The following is a 13,411-nucleotide window of genomic DNA, read 5'->3' on the forward strand; positions in this document are numbered from 1 at the left end:
GAGGTCTAAGTGGTATATATTCTTATGCTGTACTAGCCAGAAAATCTTTGGAAGGATACACAAGACACTTAACAGTGGGTGCCTCTGGGGAGGGGCCAAAGGACCCAGGGTAGGGTGGAAGCTTACTTTTCATTGCATATCCTTTTGAACAACTTGGATTTTTGGAAAATCATTTATATATACTATTTTTTCTTAAAACAAAAAACTAATTATAAAAAGAGAAGACAAATTTAAAAAGTAAGTTGTATTACAGCATGCATAGCATGATTCCCATTTACATAAAAGAAAAAAAATATTTGCTTAACTTGGGTTTAAAAAAGTTTTGGAAAGATATACAAGAAGTTTATCAGTGGAGAGGGGAGAGATTTTTACTTTGTATCATGTACTTTTTTTTTAAAAGAAAACTAGTTACTACTTTAAAAAGTGTATTTTAAAAATCACTATAAATTAGGGGCTAAGGAAATATTTGATGCTTATAATGAAGCCATGTTAATTTAAATTTTACCTCTCAAGTGGCACATAATTGACTCAGCTCAACAACCTGAAGTTCCATTCCTATCTGTAAGTTACAGAAGGGCAAGACAATTGTCTGTGAGGGAAATGGAAAAAGGAAGGAAAAATATGGTTAGGTAGGGCCACTTTTGAGTACTCAGTAGGAGCTGTCAAGGGTATGGGACCTCCTTTCTCTTGGGAAGCCCAGAACTATTATGGGGGCAAGGCATGGGCTGCAAAATTCAAACTTCAACTTCTCCACATTGAAAAGAGGTCAAATGGGCAAATTTAGAAGAATATCTACAACATAAAATCCTAAAAGAGTAAACATTTGGACATATTATTAAAAAAAATAAATTGCAATTTATACAGTGTACATGTATGGATATGATATGAATAGTATGAAACCCACCAGCCACTCCTCAGAAGGAAGGTTGGGCAATCCTACTTCTGTAGTGATACTGCCTCGGAAACCCAAGGAGGGGTCGCTATGAGTCGGGTTTGACTCAACGGCACATAACAACAACAACAACAATATGATCCTTAGGCACTCTGGTAGCACAGTGGCTAAGCCATTTGGCTGCTAACCAAACTGCAGTTCAAACTCACCAGCTGTTCCATATAAGGAAGATGAGGCAATCTACTCCCATCAAGATTTACAGCCTTGGAAACCTATAGGGGTCACTATGTGTTGGAATTACTCAATGGTAGTAGGTTTGGTTTCAATATATGTATCTCCTTGGATATATGGATGGTCTAGAAGAGCATATGACAAACTAACACTGATTACCCCTAAGGAGTGGAATGGGATGGTGGAAAACTTCCTTTTTTCTTTTACATTTCTGTAAAATTTTATTCTAATCTTTAAAATACAATTTTTGTAATTAAAAACAAAATGTAAAGACTTCAGGATTTTCAAAAATTTAATGGCCATAGAAAAAAACTTCAAATATTTTTCTATAAGAAGATTTCAACTTTAATTCTGAGGTGATTTTCACAAACATGTAGCTTCCCATCTGTCTGAGTGGGTTAAATACAGTCTTGCCCGGAAACAGAGAGAGACCTCATAATCCTTCATGGTTGCATGTGTCTCTGGATTTCCTGTAAAGTATTGGTTAGCAATTAATCAGAAAAGCAGAACTTTTTCCTGACACCCAGAAGACTGATAGTCTTATTGGACAAATTCCCAAAATTCCAAGGTTGGATCAGCACCTTGGAAAAATGGCTTCCTCAGTTCTCCTTGACTACTGTTTTCTTTAACAAAAGACATGCAGACGCCACACACACACATGCTCTCTCCCTCTCTTTCTCTGTTCAACCAACCTGAACCCCAGCAGCTCAGCTTCAGCTCAAGAGCCAGGGGAAGCCCTGAGGCAGCTAAGTTCTACACGGCTGCCACTTACAGTCTGGGCTTCAGACTTGGGAGAAAACATGTGGAGAAAAAAAAAGCCCTGCTGTTATTAAATCATAGACGCTGGGGGCAAGTCTGAGTGACGTGGAGGGGTCTGGCATCAATGCCACCAGCTACACACAGGAGCTCAATTATGCCGTTACATTCACCACTTCTGTCAAGGGACAGGCCGTGGGGGCGAGGGGTGTCAGTGTAACCTTTGGTTGCTTGGGAGAGTTGTTGCAGCTGTGGTTTTTCTCTACTGGTAAATAGTCCTCTGGAAAGTCACCATTCCTTATCCTATGAATCCTCTCCCACAAGGAACAGCTGCATTTGCTCATCTTGGCTTTCACATTTTAATTTGGTTTTGAGGCTAAGCAGCGAACAAATGACTTGATAATCAGACACCATCATTTAAACCCAGAATAAGCTGTCTGAGTGACTTTTATCCCATGAGGTCCCAAGGAAAACGGATAATGAAATGAAGTCACTTGGTGCTGTGAAGCAAATGTGGGAACAAAAATGCTGTTGCTTTTATTTATTCAGCTATAGAGACTGCAGCAATTTTTTGATGGGTAACACCTTAGATTAACACTAATTATACGGCTATAAATTTAGTTCAGGATCAGAACAGGATTCAGGAAAAAGGGAGAAGAAAAAAATCCCCAAACATTGAAATAGAAACACCTTTTTTTTTTTTCCTTTAATTAAATGCTACCTTCCCACAGGTAACAGAAAACAAGGCTCTGAACATTTTGAAGAGACTGCAGGTTAAGCTATGGTACCAAGTAGGCGACTGAAGCCCAATGTCAGTGTCAAATCTCAGGCATGTTCTGGGAGCAGAGGCAGATTCTCAAATGTTTCCTAGTGTTTTCTTCTTTTAACTAATGAAATTTTTCCTTTCTACCTAATCCAGAGCACAATTCCCTCATTGCCTGTTCTGGCCAAATTGTTGTTTGGAGGGAACCTGGCAGGCATTCCTGGCTTCTGCCGAGATTGGAAAGGCAACAGGGGTAGCTCTGGCCCACCTTCTCCCAAGACAGCCTGAACAGGGGGGTTGCTGAGTAAGGTCTTTTTAGGCAACTGAAAGGCCTGACGTACTATCAGGAGTATTGCTTACCCTTGAGAAACCTGGCAGCAGTTGCCTCTGATTTCTAGTGGAAATGGCCAATCAGAATCAACTGATATCACTAAGAAAGGTTAAGGGAAAAACAGCTTCCCTTCCAAAAAGGATAAAGAGGAAATAAAAGAGACCAAAATATATTTAGAATGGCACAAAAAGTGATATACGTAAACTTCTTTTTGTTATTAAATCTAACTATAAGTTTCCTAAAGTCCAGTTACCAAGTTGAATTGTGGGATCAAGGAGAGAAGCCACCTGGGATTTTCCTCAAGAGTTCACAGCTTCAGCCTGAGAGGTCCTGGGTTTGCGCTGGGGGAGCCCCTTTTTGAAGGCAGGCCTGGGCAGGCTGGGCTCCATGCTGGCTCCAATTCCATTGGTCCCTGGAGAGTGAGCCTGACTCCATTCACTTGTGTTTCCTGGTGCCTGGGGTGGAGCATTCTGATACCTGGAACCAGATGAATACCATGAACTATTTCTGTAACGACCCACACCGTCATGTCGCCCTTGGTTCGTGGGATCGTTGGACTTTTGGCCTTGTGGCCTGTAGCCTTGTCCTCCTCGTCTGTTCCCAGTCAATACCTAAGGATAAGAGAATACAATGTTCAAAGCGCTCTGGCATTACGGTATCCAGTTTGTACCAGTTCAAATTACAGGAGTATTCTGAAAGCCTAACTGTGGTACCCCATGCTTGGGACTCACTCAGACTCATAGAACGCTGTCAGCCAACCTAAGCAGCAGCAGAATTAATAAATCTTTCACTAGTTTTTCCCTGCTTTCACCTCTAGGTGAAACTCCATGGAAGAGGAGTTCATTTTCCTTTACCTGGGTCCAAGAAGAAAGCAAAGAAAGAACAACAACAATAACAAAACCCATATATTCTATGGATGTTAAAAGCCCTCAATTAGCTAAGTATCTTATCACATGTCTAAACTTGGCAGATCATAAGCCATTAGTAAAGATAATGCACATCTGGAATAATAAAATAAATATTACTATGGTTTACTGTGCTACACATGATGAGTCTTAGATCAAATCATGTGGCTTTGACATTTAGTACATCTTTCACATTATAACCCAGAAAGCTTGTGCCACGGGATTTTGTTTCTGTCCTCCAATTCCAATGCTATACCAGGTGGAAAGAATTATTGGCAGTATTGCCTTGTATTGATACACTGTTTTTGCCTTCAAACCAAGAAACTATAGATAACTCTCTAACTTTCTAGTGTCTGTCCCTACCCCTACCAGGTTCATTTTCTCTTTCTCTTCCTGATATATTCCACACTTCGCTTCTAGGGAGTGGCTGCTTTCGGATACACTCTGGCGAGCCTGCCACTGTGGTGCTTCTCTACCCTGAGATGGGTGCATGACTCCCAATGTGACTAATTACCAGATAATATTGCCTACAACAACTAGAATCACTGCCAACATAAGAAAGTCAGCAGCTCTTAGCAACAGGAATTCTAAACTGGCTGGTGATTTGGAACATACATATCAAATGCTTTCTCAGGAATTAGCTGGGGCTGGAGGGATTCAAACTAGGTGTGGGATGAGAATAAAGACAGGAAGGTAATAGGCTAAGCTATCAGCATTCAAACTCTGACAATCTGGTGGCTTTTATTCCTAACTTGCCAGTGTGGACGCTAGTTTACCTCCCGATGAGGCTGGTAGGGCCGGCTACTGGAGTTGGTTATGGCTACAGGAGTGTCTCCTGGAGCAGAGTTTTTCTTATTAGCACTTGTAAGGCTGGGAACCGAGGCACAGGTGGAAGAGGAAGCAGCAGAGGCATCGCTCGGGCTATTCAAAGACACAGATGTAACGGAGCTACATCGGGACCTGGTTGAGTAACTGTTCTTTGGATGTGACACTGAAACAGAAGTAAGAGGAATGTGTGGTCACAGGATGGAAGAGCATGACAGGTAAGGTGAGGTCTCCCCTTTCTCCATTTTACAATTTAAGATAAAGAACTATCTGCTAGAGTAGTCAGTCATGAAGTCTACATTTCAAAGTATCTACTCAGGAATAATACATTTTTTTTTCAAACCATCAGAGGAAAAAAAAAAAAAGAAGGCTATAAAACTATAAAAGGGATAACAAGAAAGAAAATGCACTTCTACCCTCTTCACCACCTCCCTCCAAATCCCCACTGCTTGTTAAATGAATTCTAGAGATAGAAGAACAGTTTTAAGATCAAAGTTACCCATCCTCCCACTGACTAATGACTTCTTGGCATTTCCTACTACCCAAACTTCTGGCTATATCTCTAAACTGACTAAGCTTGAGAACAATAGTATGGGCCATATGTTCAGTTTCTCATGAAGGCATATTGTAAAGGACAGACTTTGTAAAGAAATAAAAAGTTAAATAAATAAAATCTTCCCTAAATGTTTTAACACATTTGAATGACATAAGGTATAAATAATCAAGAGTAGCTAAATATGAACAGAACTAATCTTTTCAACAAACATGCACATTCTCAAATTTCTAACTTTCTGCAAAAGTAACCAATTAAAAATACCAATCTAACTGAGAAAGATTAATATTTTCAATTCAATTTTTTCAGAATTCAGAATTGTCTAAAACTACCCCTAAATTTTTTTCTTGGCTTTAAGTCTGGGCTAATGACATTCACAATCACTACCTTAGACCTGATACTTCACTTTTATACTGAGATAGAAAGAATAAGCTCAGGGTTTGACTGATGTATCTACAAGCTCTTACCTAAGACACAACCCTTTTCCACTTTCAAAGCTACTATTTGAGCACCCATTACATGTCAGGCAGCAGTCCTTGGGTAGTGCCAATAGTTACTATGGTTGGCTGCTAACCAAAAGGTTGGAAGTTTGAATCCTCTCAGAGATGACTTGGAAGAAAGGCACAGCGATCTGTTTCTGAAAAATCAGCCTCTGAGATCAAGTCTGTGGAGCATAACTCCACTTTGACACAGGGGGTCACCACGAGTTGGAACCAACTCAGCAACTGGTTTACCGGTGATATGCCAGGCAAGGCAAGTACTGTCATCTCTGTTCTGGAGTAAAATGAGGTTACAGGAAGTCAGGCAGAAACAAGGGTTTAAGCTTGGTCTGACTCCCAGAGCCCCATGCTCTTAACACTACGTATCACATAGCTCTCAATGCAGCAGAAATTAATGAAAAAATAGTATTTTATATTTAGAGAGGTAGAAAACACTCATCATCAGAGCCCCAAACATCAACATCCATTGATTTCATTAAGTATCCGTAAGATCAAACAAACAAAAACAGAAAAGGCACTGAGGAAGAATTGTGTAGAAGCCAAGCAGCACCTCACTCTCTAATTAGCAGAGGATGGTCTTCTCATCACCATCTCTAGAGTCCATTTCTCACCATCTCACCTTGTCCAAATGAATCAATGCTCTTCTTTAGGGTTTCTACATCACAGGTGAACCGAGCTACTCGTCCCAGATCCTCATCGTATTTACGTTCACTAACGAAATGCTAGAGAAAAGGCAAAGAAAAGCCTCCAAGTTAGACAAACATTATACATGGAATCTACAACTTGCTATATATATAGATGAAACAAAATCATCTTCTTTTCACTAAATAGCCATCACATTACCAATGTTGGGTAATTGACCAAATTCCCCCATTTCTGTAAGATCCCAAAGACAGGTCTAATTTGGGAAGGTTTATCAAGTGCTACATGATAATCAAAGCCCATTAGGTGCAAGTGAGAGAAACAGTAGAGAAAGGAGGAAGAATTTATAGTGGAAGGCCACGTTTCCACTGTTGGCTACTTCTACATTGTCCCATTTTATAGAGAAGCAGAGGCAGCAAAAATGCTTACAAGTAGGTGAGCAGTCAGTTACAACAATGATCCTGTTGAGATAGATGTTGAATGTTCCTTAATAGGAACTTCCTTAAGAAACCAACTACTTCAACTCTTTATAAACCAGGTTTTGTTAGTCCTTGAAACAGGAACAATTTCTTGAGATGGAAAATCATTCATGCAAAAAGTCAACTTTGTAAATAAGAGTTTATGCTGCAAGTAATTTAATGCTTTTGGTAGACTGAGCTGAGGAGTAACCAATCCCTTGGGTCAAAACTATACGCTAGAAATTGTGGGGCTAGAAACATGATAGGAATAAAAAGTGCTGTTGGAGGGTCTATTTCAATAAACAATGTCTAATGGAATAATTTTTTTCAAATGAAGAAGAGATGACAAACAAAAGTCAAAGGGCTAGATATAACTTGGAACAATTGAACTTCCCAATTAAGTCTTCTTAACTGGGGGTGGTCTAATCTCACTTGAGATTTTCAAGTAAAATCAAATGCATCTGAACCCCAGGAGGCATCTAGAAACAGTGAAAGAGAAAAGAAAGATAAAAATTACCTTTGGGCTTTCAAGTCTAAAGCTTCAGAACATATTGTGGCTTAGGAAGCCACATGAACCTCTTGTAACAAAGCCTTGAGACATGTAATATCAATGTGAGATTAATTCTGAAACAGATTCTAGGGTTTGTTGAGCCAAAGACATAACAAGAATGACGGAAATAAAATGATCTGGAAATAAGACATTTAAATTGCACAGCACCCACTTCAGTACACTGAAAGCGAGTGAAACAGATCCTTAGTAAGCCTGCAGAAATATTTCTAGCAGCTTTTCAGCCACGTGGGAAGGGGAACAGATGAAGTCTATGAGACAGAATTCTCATCTTATTCCAAAGGGTTTTCCGGCTTTTCTCAGACAGCTGAATGAAACTGACTGGTATTAATGTGCGGAAGACTTTCTATACAATTTATTAATATAGTTCTAGTTAATCAGAAAATGGTAATTTAAAATGTGCATTGCTTAGCTATTTGACTCCAATAAAGTCTATGGGGAAGGAACATTAATAGTAATATTATATTAAAAAAATCCCACTGCTATTGAGTTGATTCCAACTCATAGAGACCCTACATACAGGGCAGAGTAGCACTGCTCCATAGTTTCCAAGGCTGTAAATCTTTTTCTTTTTTTTAATTGTGATGTGGGTTAAAGTTTACAGAGCAAATTCACTTTCCATACAGCAGTTCACACACACGTTGTCTCATGACATTGACTACAATTTACCCCAATAAAACAGCTCCCCTCCCACTTCCTCCTGATAGTTACCTCTCCCGTGTCCATTACTCCATGCACCCCTGCCCCCTGACTTGTCTCCCTGTGCATAAACAGCCCTTCTTTCTCCCATGATTGTTCTCTCCAAGGAGTGTATCTACCTCAGGTAAATGTTCAACTCCTATGCCTGTCTTTTGTTTGGCTGGAAGCCTCAGGTGTGGATTCAATTCCAGACCTGAAGGGCAGCTAGGGGCCATAGTCTCAGTGGTTCCACCAAGCTCTATCAGACCAGCAAACCTGGTCCCACCCCCACCCACTTTTTTTTTCCCCAAATGATTTTGAGTTTTGTCCCACATTGTTCTCCCTCTCTGTCTAGGATCTCCTACATAGATCCCCCCGAGTGGTTGACAGTGGTAGCCGGGCACCATCTAGTTGTGGTTTCATAGTCGTATAGGCTGTGGATTGGATGGTGTACCAGTCGCTAGCACTAATTCTTTCCATGAATCTTTGGTTTTCTTCATTCTTCTTGCCTCTGAATGAGGAGAGACCCATCATTGCATCTAGATGGCTGCTTGCAAGCTTCTAAGATCCCAGTCACTATTCACCAAAGTAGGAGGCGGAACAACGTTTTGTGTAGTATGTTATGCCAATTGAGCTTGATGTCCCCTGCAACCACGGTTCCAAGCCCACAGGTTCAACTACTCGCTCCCTCTGGGTAGCTGGCTGTGACCAAGAAGTGACTACAACCTTGTCCCTTGTCAGCTCTACTATACACTTGGGAATTCTTAAAGAACATACAAATACACTTGTAGAACCATTGTCTGCCAACCCTATACATGGTCTTGGGTACACTCCCTGCTGCATGTTGTTGTTGTTATGTGCTGTCTAGCTGGACCCAACTCATAACAACCCCTCCTTGGGCTTCCTAGGCTATACATCTTTATGGAAGCAGACTGCCTCATCGTTCTCCTACAGAGTGGCTGGTGGGTCTGAACCACTGATGTTTTGGTTAGCAGCCAAATGCTCTGACCACTGTACCACCAGAGCTCTTGAACTTACTCCTACAATATAAGTTTGTGTAAAAGACTAGGTAAGAATGATAGGTCCTAGATGATTGCCCATCTATGTTTTTATTTCACAAAGACTGTTACCGAGCCTTAGCAGCAAGCGTTCTCTCAAATATGGCAATAAATCATGTGTTCACAAAGAGCAGGTGGGCTCAGAAGCAGAGAAAGTCAACTTCCCTTGTTCATATAGCTCACAGTCTAAAAACAATTATTTAGAACATCAGTGTCCACAACTACCCGAGTACCCCAGCCTCTCTTGTGTTTCCTTCTTTAGTTTCAGAGACTCTTTCTCTTTTTAATGGCTGTAATCTTTCAGAAACAGATCACCAGGCCTTTCTCCTGAGGTGTTGCTGTGTAGATTCGAACTGTCAATCTTTTAGTAGCTAAGTGCTTAACCATTTGTGTCACCCAGAGACTCCTCAGAAACACTTTTTTTTTTAATGTAAGAATTTAGAAGGTATGCATGTTAGTTCGGAAGGAAGGAAGGGTCAGGAAGAGAAGGAGGAAGGATAAGAAACATCAGGAGGATGTGGGAAGAGTGCTGTTACATTGAAGGGATTACAATCAATGATATGAAAGAAAATGTGTATGAATTATTGAATGGAAAACTGATTTGCTTTCACCCAATTCACAAAAAGTTAAAAAAAAAAAAAAAAAAAGGTTATGTGTATTGAACCTAAGTAATTTATAAATAGACTCAATATGATCAACATCTCAAATTGCTAACTTTTTTCTATAAAATAAGAATCAACCAATCAACCACTGTCTACTGAACACCTACTATGTGCTAAAGCACTGTGCCAAGTATAGTGGCTCCTGACATTTTGAAGTTGACAAATTAGTGGGAAAGAAAGATGATACAAATAATCAAATACACATAAAATTATAACTAAACTATCAAAGCACAGAACAGAGGCAGATAATATGTCAAGAATGATTGTGTGTGCTGGGGGTCAGGGAAAAGAGGGTTTTAGACAGTTGGGAAAAGCACAGATAGTGGCCCTCTAGCAGGAGAAAATAGGGTATGATTATGGAAAGGAAGAGCTAGTATAGTGGGAGTACAGAGAACAGGAGGGTATGGTGGGAAATAAAAATGGTGATCCTTCAGGGCCAGATCATGCAGAGCCATATGGACCATGTTAAGCAGTATGATTCTTATCCTAAAAGCAATGGGAAGTTTCAGGCAGGTCACTGTAGTGTGAGGCACCAAAATAAAGAGTATGGAGGGTGGGGCAGTGTTATAGTAGACAGGTGGAATTAGTTAAAAAGGCTATTAAAAAGTCCAAGCAAGAGATCATCGTGGCTTGAACACAATGGTGGTGAAGATGAAGGAAAAAGTCAGATCTGAGATTTATTACGAGGTCAAAGGGACAGCGTATATACGAACCATATATATTATATATAGAGAGTATATATTAAGATAGGAAAAGGAGGAATATCCTAAGGTTTCCAGCTTGGACAACTGGATACATGGCAGTCCCATTTGCAGAGAATGAGAATCTAGAAGAGGGCCATGTTTGAGAAAGAAATATCATGAGTTAAATATATTAGATATGGCCATGAATTATGGAGATTTGCTACTTTAGTTTCCCAAGGTAAGAGGAAAGGCATAAGAAGGAAGTTTTACCTTTATATCAGCTCTGAGCTCAACCAATTGCTCTTCTGACATTCGAACAGCCACATCAGTCATCTTCCTTAGAAGTTCAGCTTTCTTTTGTCGGCTGAGCAAAATTTCCACTATAGAGGAAAAGGGAGTATGAATCTCACATTGCTGCTAAACAGGATAAAGAGGAACTGGTAGCACAGGCCTTGCAGTAAGTATCTGGACAGCCAAAGGCTTATTACATGCCTACTCGTCTAGAAAACAGAAATACCAAAGGTCTAGCTTCCACCTTCTGGAGGTTGTCTGAATGCAGTTTAAATGATAAACATTTCTTATGAATCATAAAGACATATAAGTAACTTGGCATTTCTCTTTCTCCTCTTCCAAATTGAAAAAAAAGTAGCAAGAAGGATATAAATTGAAACAAGAAATATGAGCATATAGTAAAAATTCACCAAGAATGAATGGGTATCAAATGAAAAGTAAGCATCCCTCCTACTTTTGATTTTGTAGACCTCTCCTCAAAGGATACCACTGTTGACAGTTTCTTATGTATACTTCCAAGTATTTCCAGTGCATTTATAACATATGTATCTCCTTTTTTTCCCTCCTCACAAAAGGGAATAGATCCTGTACATGTTCCCTTCCTTTACCTTAGCTTTTTTCACTTAAGGTGTCTTTTAAGTTCTTTCCATAATAAGACATTTGGCTTTCTCTCATTCTGTTTAACAGCTACCTAGTATTCTACTGTGTGAATTGTTGTTGTTGTCATGTGCCCTCAAGTTGGACCCGACTCATAGCGACCCCTCCTTGGGTTTCCGAGGCAGCATCACTACAGAAGTACACTGCCCCATCTTCCCGGTTATTTACCAAGTTCCTTAATGACGGATATTTAGGTTGTTATAACTGTTTAAAAGAACCTCAGTTAAGTGCTTAGGTGCTAACCAAAAGGTCCAAAGTTTGAACTCACTAGCTGCTCAGTGGGAGAAAGATGTGGCAGTCTGCTTTCATAAAGGTTACAGCCTTAGAAACCCTATAGGAAAGTTCTACTCTGACCTATAGGGTCACTATGAGTTGGAATCAACTCGACAGCAACAAGGTTTTTTTTCTGGCTTTATAACATTTTAAGCAGCACCTTCTTTGGCATGCTCTCTGAAGAACAACTCAGATATGGGCATGGAGGATAACAGACAATAAGAATCTCCCAGAAAAGAGAGCCAGGGCCACAAAAGTAAAGAGACAGAGGAAATCCATCCAAGAGGTAGGACCATGAAATGCTAGAGAAGTCATTCAAAGAACTTTTCTTACTACGAGGGTAAGGGCTGCTTTTTCTGTCCTGTAAGATTTGATCACTGCTGTAGCCCAGTGACTGCTGCTGTGTTTCATACTTTCCCAAGAGGGAATTTTTGCTATACTTATCTTTGTCTTTCTCTCTCTAGTATTGGAAAAGAGGGAGTGTAACTTTTAGTTTACTGCATTTCAGACCATGACATGCTACATCCAAACCTGATGGAAGATCTGAACATCACCCAGAAGTCCTGGACTTTCAGCTGAACGAACTAACTAGAAGGACAATGAAAGTACTGACACTTAGAAGTGAGTCTGTTCTCTTTTGGGGAGAAATAGAGATGTTGGGTAGTGAAGGGGTGGATTGTAGCAAAGACTAATGGTCAAATGAATATCTATCTACTCTCCTCTTCTGTCTTAGTTATCAGAAATCCAATGCTGTTGGGTACCAATATGATTAGGTAAAAGTCTATATACTTCCTGGCTTTGCTATAAATTAGATGGTCATGTGATACAGTTTGGCCATTGAGATATAAGCAGAACTCATAGGGCAATGTTAACAGGAAAGCTCTTTAAAGGGATCTTATTCAGCCAGTATGTAATATTTTGTCCCTCTTGATGTAGAAACTTAGGAGTTATTATTTGACCATGAGCATATTCTAAGGATAGCACGGTAGAAGAACAGAAAAGCCTTGGTTTTTAATTTATCTTGGAAATGTCCTACCAGCCCTGCAATGCTTATCCCTGGACTTTACATTTTATGAGAGAAAATAAACTCAAATTTATCTATGCCACTCTGCCACATGTAGACAAGCTCAATCCCTAAATAATATACAGAGTCCTATAACCTAAGAAATTAGCCAAATTTATTAGAAAAAATAGAAGTTTCAGAGTTATATCAGGAATTAGAGAGAACTGACGGTCTTTAGCAATTTTATTTATTCGGAATGTATATAATGTCTTGATTCTTTATCCACATATTTGCCATCCATGGGTTGCTCATACCCGTATCAAGCGTGGTTAATCAAACAGCGTCCTCTTTCCTGATAACTTAGGAATATGCCTACAAAGGTTTCTCAACTCCAAGGCCCAAACAGCTACAAATGATCTAATGGTGTAGTCCCAAGATAAAACCTATTTTCCATTTGTATAAACTGCAGTTTCTCTCAGCTCTAGCATTCTATGGTTCTAAGAAAATGTCAGACCTTAAAATGGAAAAAAAAAAAAAAAAAAAGCAACAATTTCTACACATATCAAATAACTCAGAGGATCTAATTACGTAACCTAATTCTATGACACTGGACAAGTCACTTTTTTTCCCAAAGAATCTGTTTCTTCATTTATGAAATGGAAAAAAAAGGAAACTCTATCTA

General features: G+C 39.6%; 1 protein-coding gene across 1 annotated transcript in view; it reads right to left on the minus strand.

Annotated features, from left to right (window-relative positions):
• Positions 1-3,272: 3,272 nt before the first annotated feature.
• Positions 3,273-13,411, minus strand: part of SPATS2 (spermatogenesis associated serine rich 2) — a 66,990-nt gene continuing 56,851 nt past the window's right edge. The window contains exons 10-13 of the mRNA XM_042780553.1: positions 10,776-10,885; positions 6,376-6,478; positions 4,655-4,869; positions 3,273-3,584 (exon numbers count right to left, since the gene is read on the minus strand). Of these exons, the coding sequence (XP_042636487.1) occupies positions 3,273-3,584; positions 4,655-4,869; positions 6,376-6,478; positions 10,776-10,885 (740 nt within the window). The remainder of the gene's footprint in view (positions 3,585-4,654; positions 4,870-6,375; positions 6,479-10,775; positions 10,886-13,411) is intronic.

The sequence above is a fragment of the Orycteropus afer genome, unplaced genomic scaffold, assembly GCF_000298275.1.
Source record: "Orycteropus afer afer isolate SDZICR_OR568_19922 unplaced genomic scaffold, OryAfe1.0 scaffold00045, whole genome shotgun sequence".
Taxonomy (NCBI): Eukaryota; Metazoa; Chordata; class Mammalia; order Tubulidentata; family Orycteropodidae; genus Orycteropus; species Orycteropus afer.